The 18,205-nt window shown below is 54.0% G+C and overlaps 1 protein-coding gene across 7 annotated transcripts in view; it reads left to right on the top strand.

The window, feature by feature from the left end:
* The window catches only part of Col27a1 (collagen type XXVII alpha 1 chain), a 118,120-nt gene that overhangs the window by 93,290 nt on the left and 6,625 nt on the right, over nt 1–18,205 (top strand). For 3 of the 7 annotated variants that reach the window (XM_057783559.1, XM_057783558.1, XM_057783557.1), the window contains 21 exons: nt 1,367–1,474; nt 5,024–5,077; nt 5,169–5,276; nt 6,150–6,203; nt 6,853–6,906; nt 8,946–9,002; nt 9,110–9,163; nt 9,632–9,685; nt 9,953–10,006; nt 10,638–10,691; nt 10,772–10,879; nt 11,092–11,199; nt 12,079–12,186; nt 13,813–13,866; nt 14,272–14,334; nt 14,714–14,767; nt 14,907–14,942; nt 15,040–15,057; nt 15,352–15,387; nt 16,273–16,299; nt 17,775–17,840. In XM_057783559.1, the coding sequence (XP_057639542.1) occupies nt 1,367–1,474; nt 5,024–5,077; nt 5,169–5,276; nt 6,150–6,203; nt 6,853–6,906; nt 8,946–9,002; nt 9,110–9,163; nt 9,632–9,685; nt 9,953–10,006; nt 10,638–10,691; nt 10,772–10,879; nt 11,092–11,199; nt 12,079–12,186; nt 13,813–13,866; nt 14,272–14,334; nt 14,714–14,767; nt 14,907–14,942; nt 15,040–15,057; nt 15,352–15,387; nt 16,273–16,299; nt 17,775–17,840 (1,329 nt within the window). Of the gene's footprint in view, nt 1–1,366; nt 1,475–5,023; nt 5,078–5,168; nt 5,277–6,149; nt 6,204–6,852; nt 6,907–8,945; nt 9,003–9,109; nt 9,164–9,631; nt 9,686–9,952; nt 10,007–10,637; nt 10,692–10,771; nt 10,880–11,091; nt 11,200–12,078; nt 12,187–13,812; nt 13,867–14,271; nt 14,335–14,676; nt 14,768–14,906; nt 14,943–15,039; nt 15,127–15,351; nt 15,388–16,272; nt 16,300–17,774; nt 17,841–18,205 lie in introns of those variants that run through there. The other 4 variants (XM_057783561.1, XM_057783560.1, XR_009057966.1 and 1 more) reach the window with 3 other exon arrangements.

The following is an 18,205-nucleotide window of genomic DNA, read 5'->3' as shown; positions in this document are numbered from 1 at the left end:
AGAATCCTGACTCTGGGGGCTCTGGGGGCTCTGTGGCTCTCTTATTGGGCACTCTTGCTTCCTCCACTTCCCATCCTCAGTTTTCCAATCTGTGGACTGGGAGGGTTGAGAGGTCACCCAGAAGGCTCTCTGAGCCTTGCCAGATTTCATGGATTCCAGAAGTCTCCAGGGACCCTCACAACCCATTCTCATGGGTCCCACAGTACCCCCTCCATTTCCAGCTGTGTGGGAGTCACTGTTGACTGATTTGGGCCGAGGCCTCGTTTGGCTACCTACAGAAACCAGTCTACAAATGAGACAGCAGGTGGTCAGAATGCCAAGGCAGAAATGCTGTCCTGGAGCCAGGGGAGTCTGTGAGAGCCGGGTCTGGGCCAGCAGGCCTCTGTGCCAGGCTGTGCTTGGAATCTGAGAAACTCAGTGGAAGGGGACTGCTCAGGCCATCCTAGTGCCCAGACTGCTCTAAGCTGGCCTCTCTCATGTGTCATCTATGGCTGTCCCCAAGGACAAGCTGGAAAGTACCAACTCCTCCTGCCGGTCTCATTTCCCCGAAGGTCACATCTGTATCCTGAGCTGCTCTTCCTGGCTAAGCCAAACCAAGCCAGACTCCATCTACACCTCCCACAGATGCTCGGAGCCCCGTGTGTGCTGCTGTCAGCATCCCGCCATAAACTATTGCAAGGCAACACCGTGCCTTCCCAAATCTACTCCTAGCCCCTTCCCTCCCCATATGACCTACCAACAGTCACAGCTAGGCCACACAGACATGGCACAGACTCCATGCCTGGCAGCCCCTCAGAGACAAGCTTTTGATGGACAGTGCCCAGCCCTGTGGCCACTGCCGGAGTCGTAGTCCATTCTCTGCCCTAGAGGTGCCCAGACAGCTCTGTTCTGCCCAGGGCCCGAGGGAAGGATGGTGAAGAGGCAGGACAAGCTGGGGTACACCATCAAGGGGTACACCCACGATTTGTTGCAGAACCAGTGCTCATAAAGAATGCAAAATGTCTGTGCCTTGGGCTCTTGAAACCTGTACAAAGGGTCCCTTCATATGGCAGATTTTTATAGCCCCTTTCTTCAGTCTCGGGTAGTCCTTGCTACAACTTTCTAAGTCCCAGAGCTCCTCCCTTGGACCCCCATTTTCCAGGACTTGGTGCCAGCTGATTTGGGGCCAAGTAGCTTGACTTAGCTCTGCCTCAGTTTCCTCATCTGTATTAGTACCAGAAAGGGACCTCCAGGTGACGGCTCTGGTGAGGCTGGCTCTGGTGCTGAAGGCATGGAGGTCCCCCGTCTTCAAGTGACCTGAGCTGTAGACCTTCTGATGACCTGGTATTTGATGTTCTCTCTCTCCTCTTCCTACCCCCTGACCCAGGGGGACAAAGGTGACCCAGGGCCCGATGGTGAACGTGGCGAGAAGGGCCAGGAGGGGTTGAAAGGAGAAGATGGGCCCCCAGGGCCCCCAGGCATCACTGGCATCCGGGTGAGTGCTGCAGCTGCTAGCATCATGGGGTTCTGGTGAGGGACGCTCATACCTGGCCAGGCCTCCTGAGAAGTCGCCTAGTCTGTCCCTCCCCTGCACAGCCTTCCTGTGCCCTGCAGTTCCCTGTGTCCCTGCAACCCTGCCCCTTCCAGCTCTTGGGACAAGCTTGGCTGCCTCCTGTGGAGCACACACCCCCTCCCTTGCTCTCCTTGTGTCCCTGTGTGCCTTCAGCCATTCTCATAATCTCTAGCCTTGAAAGTCATCCCTGACCTTTCTGTGACAGTCGGGGGGACACAGGGTTGAGCAAGAAGACAGAAACTCTACCCCTCACCTGGGTTAAACCATGAGTACCACGGACGCCATGAGTACCTTCCCTGAGCCCAGATCCCTGGCAGAGGACAGAAACCATTCTCAGTGATTTCAGACAGCATGCTTTGTGCTTTCCAGATTGTTCTTTAGATAGCAGCCCTGATGGCTGGGAGACTCAGAGAAATAAAGGAACCTGGCTCAGGCCACACAGTGAGAAACAGCAGAGTCAGGACTTCAACCTCTGTGTGTCCAGCCTGTCCCTCTGCTGTGGCCTCACTGGAATTCAGAGCCTGAGCAGGCTGTGGGGACAAGGATGGATGGGAAGTAGGGTATTCTGGTATTTGTAACAAGCCACCAGTGTCAGGCCTACAGGTGTCTGCTGTGAGCCGGCCTTGGCCTTAGCCCAACTCCACTCTCTGGATGCTTTCCTACTGCCCCCAACCCCCGCTTGCTTGCCTGCCCACCAATGACAGATTCTTGCTGTTACCTGGGCTCAGCAGGCGTTTCTTCTGGCCTGCTCCGATGGCTTCTCAGCTATCGAAGTTACCAGTCTGGGAGGGATCCAGACTAGTCAGCAGCATGCTAGCCACTAGCCGTGGGAAAGTATTTGTTACCTAAAAATAGAGCCAAAGTGCTAATCGCCCTGCCCTCCGAAGCAAGGGGATGAAGTCACCGCTTAGCCCAAGAGTGCAGGCGGGCTGCCTGTCAGACTTGCCCTCTGCTGCTCACCTCAGCCCTGAGAATGTGGGTGCGAAGGGCTCCAGCAGGAAGGGGTGGCCCTCACCTCACTAATCCCCTGTGTCTTCGCAGTTGCCCCCGACCCTCTCTGGCCTCAGTCTTGCTATGTTGAAAATTTGGAAAGAATGGGTGCCAAGGTTATTTTGAGTTCCAAAGTCCCAAGGCCATTCTCTCAGTGAGTGTGTGGTTCTGCTGTGGGGGCGGAGCAGCTGACCTAGACAAATCCTTAGGACTTGAGTTCAGATGTCAACCCTGGGGTCTTCGAAGTGCATCAGGCAAGCTGCTGCCCATCTCTCAGCCTTGGTTTTCTCAGTCGTGAAGAGAAAATGAGGAGCTGGGGAGATGATCTGGTGGAGTTTAAATTCTCCACAGACACCTGAGCTGGAGTTTTCAGCGGCCATGTGAACAGTTGGGCACAGCTGAGTGTGCTGGTGACTGCAGTACTATGGGATCTTGATCCTGGGAGCATGGTGGCCAGTTGGCATAGCCCAAACACGAGACTCCTTGTCTCCAGACATTAGTCATGAGCAATAGAGGAAGACACGCAATGTCCTCTGACCCTCACCTATGAACACACAGGCATGTGACATACATACTCAGATACACACACTGTATACATACATGTGCCAGAGAGTGGGGAGAAGAAACATTAAATAAGAAAAGCCTTTACAGTCAGGTAGTGGTGGCGCACGCCTTTAATCCCAGCACTTGGGAGGCAGAGGCAGGTGGATCTCTGTGAGTTCGAGGCCAGCCTGGTCTACAAGAGCTGGTTCCAGGTAGGAGACACGGAGAAACCCTGTCTCCAACCCCCCCCCAAGCCTTTACAAAAATGCACAGAAATAGGAAATTTTGGAGGAAAAAATACATAGAAGCTGCTGGTAATGACTGTGGTTGGTCACGTGGCTGTGGTGGCCGTGGTGACAGGGTCCCTCACAGTTCTCATATGCCAGGGTGTTTCTGGCCTACATGCACATGGGACTGTAGACGCTAACTCTGCGTTTGGGTTTCTTTGGCATGGTGACTGCTGGAGGAATGTTTTCCACTCTGTGGATGCAGACAGCTATTGACTTGAAAATAGCATTTTATCAGCCTCCAGGGCCTCTCTAGAAATGTGTCCAAGGTCACACGCTATGTGACGATGTGCAGCCTCAAGGGAGTGCATGAGTGATCACCTAAGACTGTATGGACCGTGGTGCCACCTTAGTTTTTGTGATGCACAGCAATGGCCAAACTGCCTAGAAATACATTTCTTAGCAGTGCCCCCAACAATAGGTGATTTCTGCCTATCTGTGATAGGACGCAGCAGTGGCCTCCGGATATTCTATAATCCCGGGGTTCCACCACAGAGTGGAGGAACCCCTTTAAACAGGGCTCCCCTGCCCCCACAGAGGCTTGGTCCCATCCCCCGTCACTGTACCAATTCTGGGATTCATACGAAGGCAGGCCAGAGTGCCTAAAAAGCTGTGGAGAAGAAGGTCCCAGGGATGGGCTTTTATTATTGGCACAGCAGCATTGGCCAGCTGGCACCGTGCTGTCCAAATAGGAGAACCACACATGTAACTTAAAGTCCTCCAGTAAGAAAGGAAGGCGCGGGGGAGTGGAAGTGGCGTTTCTTCAGCCCAGCAGATGGGAAACAGTCTTGAAACATAGTATCAATATTTAGAAAGCATTAATGGGGCCCAGAAGATGGCTCAGCAGGTAAAGGTGCTTGCTGCCAAGCCTGACACCTGAGCTCAATCCCTGGGACCCACAAGCTGAAAGGAGAGAACCGACCACAACAGGCCGTCCTCCAACCTCACACATGCCCTGTGGCTCGTGCTCCCTGCCACACACAAGATAGATAAATGGTAATGGAATACAAGTTTAAAAACCACGAATAGGACCGTTGTTCTCTTCTCTGTGCTAAGCTTTGCAGACTCGGGCACAGGCACAGACAGCCCAGCTCACATGTGAGTTTCTCTGGGAACACCTGACCTGTGCCTAGACTTCTGCAGATCTGCAGCTGAGAACGTACATTTGATCTACAGAGGGAATGGCCTGGGCACCTGGGAGGGGAGGATGTCTGGTCCCAGCATGCTGCCCACTGTGAGGAGACCCCCAGGGAGTCTACAGAGTGACTGGGGTGTATCAGGGCCAGCTGTGCATCAGTGGGACCTAGACAGAGCTCAGGACAGATAGCTGGTCCCCTGCTTCACATATAACTGGGCCAGCGGTGGAAGCAGCAGAAGCCCCCGCCACACTCCACACACCTGCTGTGGTTGACACAGTAAAGAACGTGCCCTGTCACCAAGCTGAATCCTTAAACTCTGAGGACATCTAAAATGCCATGACCATGACAGACAGGTGCCACTCAGGAAATTAGGTTATGCTCAAAGCCACATAGGGACTGGGTGACGTGGGTTTGGAGCCAGGCCTTGGGCTCCCAATCAGGAAACTTCTTGGAGCTGCCCTTCTTCCCTCAGGCCTCATCTCTCTACTGCTCTTGCTTCTGTGTCCTCTCAGGGTCCTGAAGGGAAGCCCGGCAAACAGGGTGAGAAGGGCCAGATGGGAACTAAGGTAGGTCCCCTGCCTTCGACGGTCACATCCCTCCCCACCCACCTTCCAGGGCCAGCAGCCAAAGGCAACTTCTTGTTCTTTCTCTCTTCAGGGAGCCAAGGGCTACCAAGGACAGCTGGGGGAGATGGGCATCCCTGGAGAGCCTGGGCCTCCTGGCACCCCAGGTCCTAAAGGGTCCCGGGGCACCCTAGGACCAATGGTGAGGAGCTGGGCTTGGGGAAGGGAACAAGAACAGGGAGGGGCACCTGCTTCCCTGTAATAATCACCCACCCCACTGCTCTGAAACCCCAGCTTTCCTATCCCAGCCACCCATCCCTGTCCCAGGTCCCTTTGAGAACGGCCCAAAGCTACAGCCCCTGGATACACACAGGCATGGCAGGCAAAATGTATCTTGTAAACTGCAGGCGGCAGTGAGTCCCTGGTGCTTTCGGGGACCCTGGTTGAAAGAAACACTCTACTGAGGGGTGGGGAAGGAGTCAGGTGTCTGGTACAGGGTGAGGTGCTGAAGGTGCTCGAACGGCTGGAACAGAGTCTCGGGGTCCTGCTAGACTTTCCTGAGGCGAGAGAAGACTCCAGCGTGGGGCAGGGGAGGCTTGTGGCATCTTTGACAGATGGAGCAGTAGCCTTTTACGTGGTGTAAAAGCTTTCATGGTGGTGGTTTCCTGCCACCCATGTGACGTCATGGGTAAAAGGTGGGGGGATATGCAGTAACACCCATTAGACAGTGCTTTACCCCTGGAATCCAGACCCAGATAATGCGAGCAGGGGGCTGGAGGCAGCAGAGTAGGCAGAGGCACCTCAATAGTTCTCATTAACTGGGAGTGAGCTCAGGTGGCTATAAAGGTTCTGGAAAATGCCACCGGCATCTTCACAAACCATAGGAGCAGAGAGAAGGAAGGGCAGGGAGGCCCGGGGAAAGGCCTGCTTGCCTTCTTGTCTTTCACCTTGTCCTCCTTGCTTCAAACATTGCTGTATGTGCTGAGCCAAGTAGCTGTGCGAGGGGAGGGAGTCACCACCATGTCCCCACTGCGGGAGCCATGCTGCATACCAACAAGCATCTACTCCTCTCTAGGGTGCTCCAGGACGGATGGGAGCCCAAGGAGAGCCAGGATTGGCTGGTTATAATGTAAGTGACATCTATGTAGAAGAATCACCTTCTCACCAGAGGGGAGGAGATTCAGGTCTCATAGCCGGAGGGAACTCCTGGCTATGGTAAAGTAGGGTGGTGGTGAGGGCAGAAGGGTGCCAGTACCCACCCCAGGTCCTGAGTGCTTCCCGCAGTAAGGGGGTGCTCCATGCATAGCCCAGCTTCATCTGTCCCCTAAAGAGGGACCACTGTGTGCCCTGATCCTACATACGCATTCAGGAGAAGAGGCCTCTGAGAGGACATGGGTGCTCAGAGCAGTTGGAGCACACATGTGCAGGCCTGGCCTGGTAGCTTGATGTTTTTGGCCCGCCTTGGTGGCCCTTGCCAGGCCTAGGGAATTCAGGGGACACAGCAGGAAAAGAGAGGACAAGAACAGTGGGGGTGAGGACCAGCGAGGGAATGCCCTGACAATCCAGAGCTGTCTGCAGCTGCCAGATGGCCTCTTCCCCTCCCTTTGACCCCAACCTGCCCAGGGCACCACAGTGGGCCTGCTACTCAGGACACAGGATTGGAAGTGTGTCATCTGGAGGTGTGGGCAGAGGGTGGGGTCCTGTTACACTGCCCCATTGTCATTAGTCCCTCCTGTATCCTCAAACCCCCTCAGTTCTCTCCTTGTGTTTGCCTGCAGGGACACAAAGGCGTCAGGGGACCTCTCGGGCCTCCTGGGCCCAAAGGTGAGAAGGTAGGTGTTGTGTCTATGAGTAGTAACTGGAGCCAAGACCAGCTCTGGGGCTTGGGGGCCAGGATCGCATGGAGCAGGACATAGCATCCCTTCACTCGTGGCCTCAGGGTCGCCTGGCAGAAATGAACAGGGTGTCCCCACCGAGCGTCATGCTTGTGAACAGGAGCATTGAACCTGCACACGGTAGCTCACTCAGCATGAGCAAGGATGGACACTGAGAAAGGAGAAGGCTCAGGGGGAGGGCGAGGGCCCCAGGGATGTGTGCCCTCCCATGGGCCTCTGGAAATGAAAGAAATGGCCAGAGGAAAATCTCGGCTGGCCATGGACACTGTTCATAGAAAGGAACACTTGAGGGTCCGAAGGTGTAAGGAATGGCCCCTGGGTCAAGTCTCCAACAGGGCCCAGTGGTCCTGGAGGCAGAACTCTGGGATCCCCTGTTCTCCACTCCCCCCTCCTTCCCCTCCTAGCTGGAAGGCTTCCTAGCGGACTGTGTCTTTGCCTCCTTGTCCCTGGCCTCTCCAGCCTCGTTTCTTTTGCCGACGCAGCTCCTATCTAACTAAGTCCTGCTGTGGTGAGTCACACTAACTTGGCACGCTGTCCTTGGCCCCTTCTCCTGCCTAGCTGAGTGCAGATCTGCCGGCAGGCCCCGGCTGGACTCTGAGAGGCTGGAGGGAGCACACTCAGGCCCTCTGCTCTCCTCAGCCATCACAAGGCTGCCATGAAACCCTGGGGCCAGGCAGGAACTGAGCCCCTGGCGCCACCTCTCAGGGTCATTGCATATAATGTATCACCATGCCGTAGATGGTATGACGTCTCCAGGTGACATAATATTGTGGGAGGGTTGTGTGTACAGCTCATTGTTGATGGGAATGGCCACAATGAAAAGCCAAGCACAGACAGGCCAATGCTGGCACGGGAAGTAGGTTGCAAGGGAGATTCGCAGAAGCTCTGCTCTCTCCCTGTGATTTCCCCAGAATTCTCCTGACATTGCTGTACAGAACAGTGGAGAGATCCAGTCTCTTGGAGCATAGGGGTCTGCTTCTAAACAGTGGGAAGGGGTGCTGCTGAGCCTTAGCCAGCACCAGAAGCAGTGTATGAACCGGTCTACACTTGCAGACACTGTCCTTGTCTCCGTGTAGTGCGCTGATGTTGTAATGCACAGATGGGGTCTCACACTGCAGCCAGGCTGGTGGCACTGTATGTCTTGGCCCTTGGTTACCAATTGGCCTTGCTAACATGGCTTTTTCCTGGGCCTTGTTTTCCTAGTCTGCAAAGTGGGGGTGAGGGAACTATCCCAGGGTTGCTGTAGAATCTCTAAGACAATATATGACATGAACTGACACACGCCAGACAAAAGACTATCTGGTAAGCCCTAATGTTCCCTGGAGAGTTCTGGTTCCCTGACACCGTTCACAGGTGGATCAAGAGCGCAGGCAGGAACAGAGAGGGTTCTGCCTTCTAGCCCACCTCTCTGGGGATGGTTTGTTCTAGGCACCAGGCTGGATCTCACTTGCCTTTAACTGCTGCCTGTAGGAGCCACAGGACCCCATCTGAGGGTAGGGTACCAACATTCAGACTGGCCAAGGTTGCATCCTAGTTCTGACCACTTCCCTCTTTCTGCCCCTAATTCTCCCTTCCAATTCTGTGGGCAATGGGGCCTCAGGGTGCCCTGTCTAGTACAGAAGGGATTCTCAGGAGAGGAGATGGCAGTTCTCTAGGGCTGGAGCCTGAGCCCCGAGGTCCTGTCAGCCCTGTGCAACTGCGTTTCAACCATCTCTGTGGCTGCCAAGAGCCCATCCCCCAGCTGAACCGGGCCTCAGATGGACTGCCTTGGCCCAAGGTCTCCACTCCAATCTGCTCCTCTTTCAGCCTGTCCTAGGCATCCCTGTGGCTTGCGGACATTGTCCCCACTGTTACCTATAATGGCAATCTTGATTGCTGGTCTCCTAGTCTGCCTACCTGTGGAAGCTGGCTCCACCCCTGAGGAAGGTAACTCCCAGAGTGCTCCTGGCCTAATACTGCTTCTGTGGTGTCCACAGGGAGAGCAGGGCGAGGATGGCAAGGCTGAGGGCCCCCCTGGGCTACCTGGAGTTCCGGTAAGTTCCCTTTCTGTTCCTCTGAACTTCTCAGTGTAATCAGGCATAGGCTGCTGAGAGCCCTCAGAAGATGGGGCTCATGTTTATCCATTGTCTTCGTCATTCAGGGTCCCGTGGGTGACCAAGGAGACCGTGGGGAGCCAGGCGACCCTGGATACCCTGTAAGTATCACAGCTCTACCTTTGGAGGGCATGGAGATGGTGGTAAAGCGGAGCAGTCTGCACTGGACACAGGCTCCTGCCCCTACCGCATCCATCCACTGGTATAGGGGCAGAGAACATCCCTTTATGAGGCCAGGTTAATACCATAAAGGGAAGCCCTGACATCTGCTGAGGAACAGAAGGGTGAGGTTTGGAACATTAACCATCCACACAGCCAGTGGATTGGCTGAGTTTCCTTCCAGCAGGACCTGGGGGCGAGGTGTAGGGGGCTGGCTTAGGTTCCCCACTTGTCTTTTGCAACAGCCTTCCAAGCAGAAGCAGCCATCTCCCTCCATTCCAGCTGCTCTACTGCTCTTCCACCCACGGAGCAGCTAAGAAGCTAGAGCTCAGGGTCAGAGATGTGGCCAGCAGAACAGCGGTTCCCTGGCCACTTCAGAAGGCCCTCACCTGTCTCTCCTTGGCTTTCAGGGTCAAGAGGGAGTTCAAGGGCTCCGTGGAAAGCCGGGTCAGCAGGGCCAACCCGTGAGTCTTGTATCTTCTTACTATAAGCAGGGTGGAGCATCAGAAATGACAGAACAGAGCCTTTAAAATTTAAAGGAATTGACCCTGCAGGGGGACATGGGAAGGCAGCCCATGCTGTACTTTATGCCCTAACCCTGGGGCTCCCGAAGAGCCTGCACCCCAAACCCCCCCACCCCTCCCCACCCATCCCCCTCCAGGCGGATACTGGTCACCCTCCCCAGGAGAGAGGCCTGGGGCCACCTTGTGTCATCTCACCTTGGTTTGCAGGGCCATCCAGGACCCCGGGGGCAGCCGGGACCTAAAGGATCAAAAGGCGAAGAGGTGAGAGTATTGGGGTTCAGTGGGCGGCTGAGTCCTGGAGTCAAGGCATGGGTTGCCCTAGAGCCGCATAGTCAGCAAGCAGGCTGGGAGATACCATGTCCATAGGCTCTGCAGCCATCCGCATGGGCTGAAGGATCAGCGCCTGGGTAGAAGTTAATGTATCCAGGAACTCAGCTCACATCTCTGTGGGGCTGCAAGGGAGGAGTGGGAACAGGAAGGAGCTAGTGGGGGAATAAGGCGGAGGGAGATAGAAAAGCAGAGGAACAAGATGGTCACAGAGGACTCCTTGCTGTGTGTCCCCGACTCCTGTAGTCTGCTCCGCTAGGCCTGATAAAGACCTCCCTCACTGTGTCCCCTGGGCCCACGCGCATTAAGGACGTTCACACTCAGGGCCCGCTGGCCCAGCTGGCACAAATGTAACACCTATGGATGGTCTTGGCAGCAAGGGAGCCAGAGAAGGAAGTCAGGGCAGCCCAGAGCAGCAGGGATATGTGGCCATAGCCCTGAGTTTCTAGGCATGAGGCTCTCTGGTAGATCACACTCGTTCACAGGACCTATGATCCTCCTCTTGGTGCCCCTTGCAGGGCTCCTAGGTCCTGCTAACGTCTATCTCTTGTTTCTGTTTTCTCAGGGCCCAAAGGGAAAGCCTGGCAAGGCTGGGGCACCAGGTCGGAGGGGACCTCAGGTGAGTGGTACAGCTCCTCTGTCACCACCAGTTCCTGTGTCCTCCCGAGAAGCCTTGACCAGGTTCTTCTGTGCCTCCAGGGACTGCAAGGGCTGCCAGGGCCCCGGGGTGTGGTAGGAAGACAGGGCCCTGAGGGCATTGCTGGAGCTGATGGGATTCCTGGCAAGGATGGCTGGCCGGGATATCAGGTAAGCAGGACATTGGGTCAAAACCGGTGTTAGGGACTCCCACAGGCTGGAGTCAGTTAGAAAACTGGGTGTCATCTGTTCGGGTTCTTATCACCCCTCTCCTTAATGCTAGTCAGTGAACCATATTGTCCTGCCTCTAGCAAGTATGACCTCCTTCCTCCAACTCACTGGGTCCCAGTCAGCAAGCATCCTCCTACCTGCTTTCTTTACAGGGAGAGCAGGGAGATGATGGAGCCGCTGGCCCCATGGGCCCTGCTGGGAGAAGAGGAAACCCAGGTGTGGCTGGCTTGCCTGGAGCACAGGGGCCTCCAGGGTTCAAGGTCAGCTCGTATTAATCTTCCTTTCTACCCTAATCCTGACTATAATGATACTGGTTCCTTGAGCATCCATGTCCTAAGGCCCATGTGAACATGGAACCTTTGTTGCGGTCTTTTCTTGGGGATCCCTGTCCTCATCTTGACCCAAGTTTAAAGGATAGTTTGTCCAAGTGGCGAGCAATACTGCCCCCTACTGAACCATACAAACTTTCCACAATAGTTGAGTTGTCCACAGGCGCCCTCTGGTGGGCCTTTGTGAGACAAGCGGTTGCTTACCGCTGGAATTCTCCGTAGCCTCTTAAGAAAAGATCCTTGGGCCGGGCGGTGATGGCCTACGCCTTTCATCCCAGCACTCGGGAGGCAGAGGCAGGCGGATCTCTGTGAGTTCGAGGCCAGCCTGGTCTACAAGAGCTAGTTCCAGGACAGGAACCAAAAGCTACGGAGAAACCCTGTCTCGAAAAATCCAAAAAAAAAAAAAAAAAAAAGTCCTTGGGCTGCTTCTGTGTCTGACTTAGGGCCACACCTTAGAAGGACCCAGACATGGTGTTTGTCTTCCCTAAGTTCTTGGTCTAGTTGGGGAAAAGTTAGGACCCTCTGTATTTGACCAGGGAAGTGGGGTGGGAGACAAGTTTGGAGATGAAGCCTACATTTCTTGTTGGGGAGGAACAGTGAAGAGGGAGCCTTGATGGGCAGCAAAGAGAAAGGCAAAGCCATGGGAGAGGCGTCTGCCAAGGGTGAGCGTGTCTCACTGATCCTCATGGCTCCCTCTACCGCTGCCATCCTGGGACCTCATGAAATCACTGCCCTCCTGCTCCACACCATCCCCACTGCTCTTGCCACCATGTGTCCTCCTGACTGGTAATGTTGATGTGTTTCTTTAAGGGTGAAAATGGGTTACCTGGGCAACTGGGTCCTCCTGGAAAGCGAGGGTCAGAAGGTGGAACAGGGCTTCCTGGGAATCAGGGGGAGCCAGGATCCAAAGGCCAGCCGGTGAGTGAGTCCCAGGTCATATACACGATTACACACCCCTACATGCTTAGAGTCACGAGTACACAGCCATGCACATGTACACACGCGCGCGCACACACATACACACAGACACTCATGTTCATACGTGCACTCACGGGCCTAGAAGCTACCCGTGTACACATACGTGATGCCAAAGTCAGAGTCATGCACTATCCAAGCGCTCAATGGTGTTCTCCACGATGGCATGCAGGAAGGAGGTGTTGTGGGGCTAGAATAAAACATTTGAGTGGCCCCATTCCGCATGGGGAACAGGATCACGGGTAGAACATGGCTCTGTGGGCTCCAGGCACAGTGTTCTTTCTGTACAACCCTGTCTCCTCACACCCTACCTATCTGGAAACTCCACAAGTCAAAAGAGAAGTCAGAAGGTAGATTAGCATTCTGGATCAAGTGAAATAAGAACACACTATGCCAAAATTGGTAGGATACTGCCCAGACTATACTCAGGAGTGTTGGTAGCAACTTAAATCAGTGGCGGCATCGGAGCCCACCCTAAGACTCTGAGAAGAATAGGAACAATAGAAGCAATAGAAAGCAAATTATGAAGATCAAAAATAGAAAATTGGATTTTCGAGATTAATAAAGTTTATATATGTCTAGCCAGATTTCTCAAGACAAAACAAGCAAAATAGGTATGTTTATATAGAAAACTAATGTCAGGATAAGAGATGGCAAAAAGAGCGGCTATCCTGCCCCGCCTGGCGCCTCTGAACGAGGGTGAAAGTTCCTCACCGAGAGGCTGCGCCCAGACGGCTCCCCGGGTGGTCCTACTGAGCACCTGAGGGAGTGATGACACCGACTCTGCTTAAACCCCAGAAGGCAGTTGGTGAAGTCATTATTGTTTTCATATGAAAGTCGGCCAAAGACGTTTAAGAACGCAAAAGACCAGTGTAACTCGTAGAGAAATTTTCAACGAAGTATTATCAAAATAGAAGTTAAGACTGTATAAAAAGGGTGATGCATCGAGGCCAAGTGAGGGCCCACAGGAAGGAAAGGTGGTATATAATTCATACCAAACCAACTCATCAACCTGAACAAAAAAGGTCACTTATTGTCTGTAGGTGCAGAAAAGCATTTGAGAATGTGATAAGTTTATTTCTGATTAGGGATGGGGTGGGAACCCCAGTAAACTAGGTGTAAAGGGAACTTCTCAACTTGATACCCGACACCAAGCACATCTTAGAGTTTCTTAGCGTGGTGGTGGCTGAGGCTTTCTTCCACGGGCAGAAGCACATCACCACTTCTGGCAGTGTTGTGCCACAGACTAGCCAGTGCAGTATGGCAAGAAAAGTAAATAAAGGCATTCACATCAAAAAGGAAGGAGTGGAAGTTTGTTGTACGAAATGATTTCCTACCCAGCTGTCAGCGGAGGGTTGCTGTTAGGAGACTGTGCTTACTAGTACTGTTTGGGTGGGCGGGAGACAGACAGGAGCTCCTGAGTGTAGATCGTCACTGTGGGACTCGGAGCTAGGTTCTGCCTGCTCCTCTGGCAGGGGGCACAGATGCTTGTCCACTCCACCCCTCGACTGACTGGCAGCACCCTTGTCCTGGTTCCACTAACACCATCTTGCCTTGCTCTCTGCTCAGGGTGACTCTGGCGAGATGGGCTTCCCGGGAGTGGCTGGCCTCTTTGGACCCAAGGTACAATGCACCTCCCACTGTGTCTACAGGTGCTCATCCATCTGTGGATTCACACCTGGGTCTGCACTTAGCCCTCACAGTGTCAGTCAAAAGGTGGAAGTGTATTCATCCTAGCAACTCTGTACCCCGGGCACATGAGTCAGTTAAAATCTTGCTTTCCCAGTCTGTGAACGGGAAAGAACAGGCAAAGACTATTGCAGAAATTAAGACCTGAGACATACACCGCACAGCCCCACTGCTGGCACACAGCTGGCTCCTGTCTAGGAATCAGGGGCCTTTACTATTCTTTTCAGGGCCTCTCAGTTAAAATAAAGAGAGCACAGAGCAGCCGGAACTCAGGGGTAAGAAGACTCCTAGGTACTCCCCAGTGGTTGTCCCAGGCACACCCTTTTCTGCTTCTCACAGGGCCCCCCTGGAGACCTCGGCTTCAAAGGCATCCAAGGCCCTCGGGGGCCCCCTGGCTTGATGGTAGGTCTTTCTTCTCCCCGTCTCATCTTGATAGACACCCAGGTGCGAGGCCGGCGTCAGCTGGTTGAACACACAAGTTTTCCCACAAGTTTTCCTGCTCATTTGCTATTCAAGCCCTCCCTACCTGCAGCTGCTGCCAGCTTCTTGCTTTTTCTCGCCACGTCCCTGCGAGCAGACCACACACCACTGTACACACCGCTGCCACTGCCCCCGTCCTTTGTGCCCACCCCAGCATGCAGGAATGCTCAGAAGATGCATGGCCCAGCCCTGCTTGAATGGGGTATCCTTCTCATTCCCATGGGACACTCAGCTGCCACCCTCCTCTGTCACTCTGTTCCCCAGGCCCAGATCGAGGACTCATAGCCTCTCTCTCCTTTAGGGAAAGGAAGGTCTCATTGGACCCCCCGGAATGCTAGGACCTTCTGGACTCCCGGTATGTGCTGGAGGAGGCTGCGGGGTCTCCTGCACTGTAGGTTCAAGCATTTCATGACCCGGAGCTAGTCTGAGCCTCAATTTTCCCATATGGGAAGTAGGAGTTCTCTCTGAGCCCCAACTCATATGGTTTATTGCAGGGTCCCAAAGGTGACAGAGGCGGCCGAGGGGACTGGGTGAGTGGACGGCCTGGCAGGTAGTGCAGTGGGGCAGTGGGAGGTGCCCCACTGCTTCAGCCCACAACTCCTAACTGTCTCTCAATTCTGTCTTCAGGGACTGCAAGGCCCAAAGGTACTTAGGTTGGTGTGAGGATTTGGAGCTGGTGACAGAGATGGAGGCTCCCAGGACCTCCTTTCCATGGTGTCATTCTTAAGTGTTTCTCTCTCTGTCTGTCTCTGCCTCTGTCTCTGTCTCTCTGTTTCTCCCTCCCTCCCTCCCTCCCTCCCTCCCTCCCTCCCTCCATCCTTCCCCTTTATATCCTTCTGTCCCAAGGTAACATCACCCCTGAGTCTGGGTGGGACAGAGGCCAGCCTGGGTAAGGGACTCTCCAGTGCCAACTGTCTCCTGTCTCCTCTTCTTCCACAGGGTCCTCCTGGTCCGAGGGGGCGGCCGGGTCCACCGGTAGGTAGCTGCATGCTGAGCCTTTTGGATTCTCAGGGCAGGAGGCAGGTTCCTTTGAGGGAGACCAGGGTTGCTTTTGTTTGTTTCTCAGTATTGATTTGTTTCTATTTTATGCCTGTGAATGTTGGCTTCCACGCATTAAGGGCACTGAAAGCATGCCTAGTGTCTTTGGAAGTCAGAAGAGGGGGTTAGATGCCCTGGAACTGGAGTTATAGATGGCCATGAGAGCTGGGAACCAAATCCAGGTCCCCTGTAAGAACAGCAAGTGCTCTTCTGAGCCCTCTCTCCAGCCATATGACCAAGATTTTGATGACAATGTCCAGCCCCAAAGCTGCATGGGCCTTGTGTACTTCCTGTGGTCTACAGACTTGTGGAGAGCATAGTGCAGGCCCAGTGGAGACCTGTTGTGTGACTTTTCCTGGGGAAATGTGAACCAGCATTTAGACAGGACATCAGCAGGGCAAAGAAACACACCCACCTAAGTCTAGCTTAGTGTGCCATTCAGTGTACTTACCGGGGACTTAGGCAGCTGCATCACTGAGAAGCTCCCTGACATGGGTGATGGTTACTGAAATCTGTGTCCCTGGAGCTCCCTCCCCAGCTTGCAAGCAGCTTGACTGGCAGGAGAGTCTGCCCCACCCTCAACATACACCCCAGTCTTTGCAACTCATTATCTACCCTGGGAGGGGCCTGATGACTCTTCCTGAGGTCCCCTTGCCCTCTCCCTCCAAGAGGAAGTATTCCAACCCGAAGGAACAGCTACTGAATCCCACAGGCTTGTGGCTTAGCAAGTGTCCTCCTGCTGGATAGCCCCTCTGGTCTCCAGAGACCTGAGCCTTCAGCACAAGTTCCTGTCAAATACTGACCCTGCACCTTCTTTTCCAGGGTCCTCCTTGGCATCCGGTCCAGTTTGTAAGTTACCAACCATTCTCTTTGACTCCTAGGGTGAGGCTGTAGGGTGGGCAGGGGAGAAGAAGCTGATGAGCCTTCTCTGGCCACAGTGGCTGTACCTTTGCACAGGAGCCCTGAGCAAGAGGCCAACCATGTCCTAACTGTGAGCAAGGGGCTGCTCTAGCACCAGCCCCCGGGGCTGTCTGTCCTTTACACATGAAGGTTGACTGTGTGTCTAGAGGGTCAGGAATGAGGCTGCATTGGGCTCCTTTCGTTCTCTGGTGGGCACAGCAACACCATCCCAGCTCAACTCTTCCAGCCTGGAGACCAGTTAGTTCCCATGATATCCTTACTCCAGTGAGCACTGGCTCGGACCCTGACAGCATCTCCAGGGCGTGACATGGAGAAGGAGCCCTACGGCTACTAGATGCTCAGAGTCCCTGTTCTTTACATCCCAGCTTCTATGCATTCCTCCCTTGGTGCTGTCGTACATACAAAGCACTTGCCTATAATCACCCATCTCTTCATCAGAAGGACAAGCAGGAAGAAGAGCTAGACAAAGTCCCTTTCCTTCCTAGACACGGAAAAGGGGAGCGAGCTCTATAGCACTATTGGCTGAACTATGCCACTCTTCGGATGCCAGGCAGTATTAGAAATGCTTTTAGTAGTTCCCGGATAATGCTTTACCAGGAGTCATCTCCCAGACCAGGGAACGTTCAGGGCTGGGAATCCCCCAATAGCCCTGCTCTGGACCCCAGCCCCAGCCCCCATCCCCTTGCCATGCTCTTTGTAAGCCTATAACTGTGCTCAACCCATCTGGGTGCCAAGGTTGAAGCCAAGCACACACAAGAGCAATATAATCAGAACCATGGAGTCCGTGGAGATGTGGAGGGTGGGTCTCAGCAGCCTGGAGGCGGAAACACCAGAGCACTGCTGACGACTGCCAGCTCACTGGGTTGCATGCCTGAGCTGGGTTAGCAGCATTTCCTGCTTCCAGCCTTGAGATACAGAAATATCCCTTTCCTAGTCACAACAATTAAAAACACACCATTGGTGGGGCTCAGTGTCCTCTCTGGGAAAAATGGATAGATACTGTGTTGGGGACAGGGAAGACTTCCCTAGGCAGTGGGAAGATGCACAAAGGTCCTGGGGCTAGGCAGAAGAGCTATGTGTGTCTGGTTCTAGTTCACTGTGGAGGGAGACAAGGATGAAGATCACAGTACCACATGGGGCTTTTAACCATGTTGGGGAGTTTGAACCTGATACCAAGAGTGCCCTGAGGACCCACTGAAGGACTTGGTGGGAGGGAGTGGCATTTTCAGCATTGACTCTGCAAAGGAAGGGGGGACTCAGCAGAGGATGTGTGTCTTAGTCAAGACTCTGTGGGGTGGCGACACGGGTGAGAAAGTAGGTGCTTGCACCCCTGGCTCTACTTTCTGAATCTGGCCTCCCCTGGGAAGGGAACAAGATACACATCTTTTATTTTCCTTGTATAGCAACAAGATGACCTTGGGAGAGCTTTCCAGACGTGGATGGATGCTCATGGAGCAGTCAGACCAGAGGTACTGCTGGACCTTCTGCTCACATGACCTCTGGTCCTGGGAGAAAGAAAGGTCATGGAAGTGGATGCTGTCCCCATGGCTGACACCAAGTGTCATAGTGATGCCTCACAGTCTCAGGTGGAAATCATCACTAAGGCTCAGATGGAAACCACAGTCCAAAGTGGTACCACAGTGAGGCCAGATGCAGACACCACTCATTTCCATGTCTTGGAAGCCTCTCACATCTAGTGTGTATCTGCCCTGAGTGAGAGACAGATGCTTTTCTGGACCATAGCCCACATCAGGTTCCAAGGGTCACCCAGGGGTCACCCAGAAGCAAGGGAGCCTCAGGGTGCTGCTGAGACAATGCCTGGTCAGCTCTGCCC

The sequence above is a fragment of the Chionomys nivalis genome, chromosome 11 (assembly GCF_950005125.1).
Source record: "Chionomys nivalis chromosome 11, mChiNiv1.1, whole genome shotgun sequence".
Taxonomy (NCBI): domain Eukaryota; kingdom Metazoa; phylum Chordata; class Mammalia; order Rodentia; family Cricetidae; genus Chionomys; species Chionomys nivalis.
Note: the sequence above shows the minus strand (reverse complement) of the source record. Positions and strands in the feature narration are given on the sequence as shown.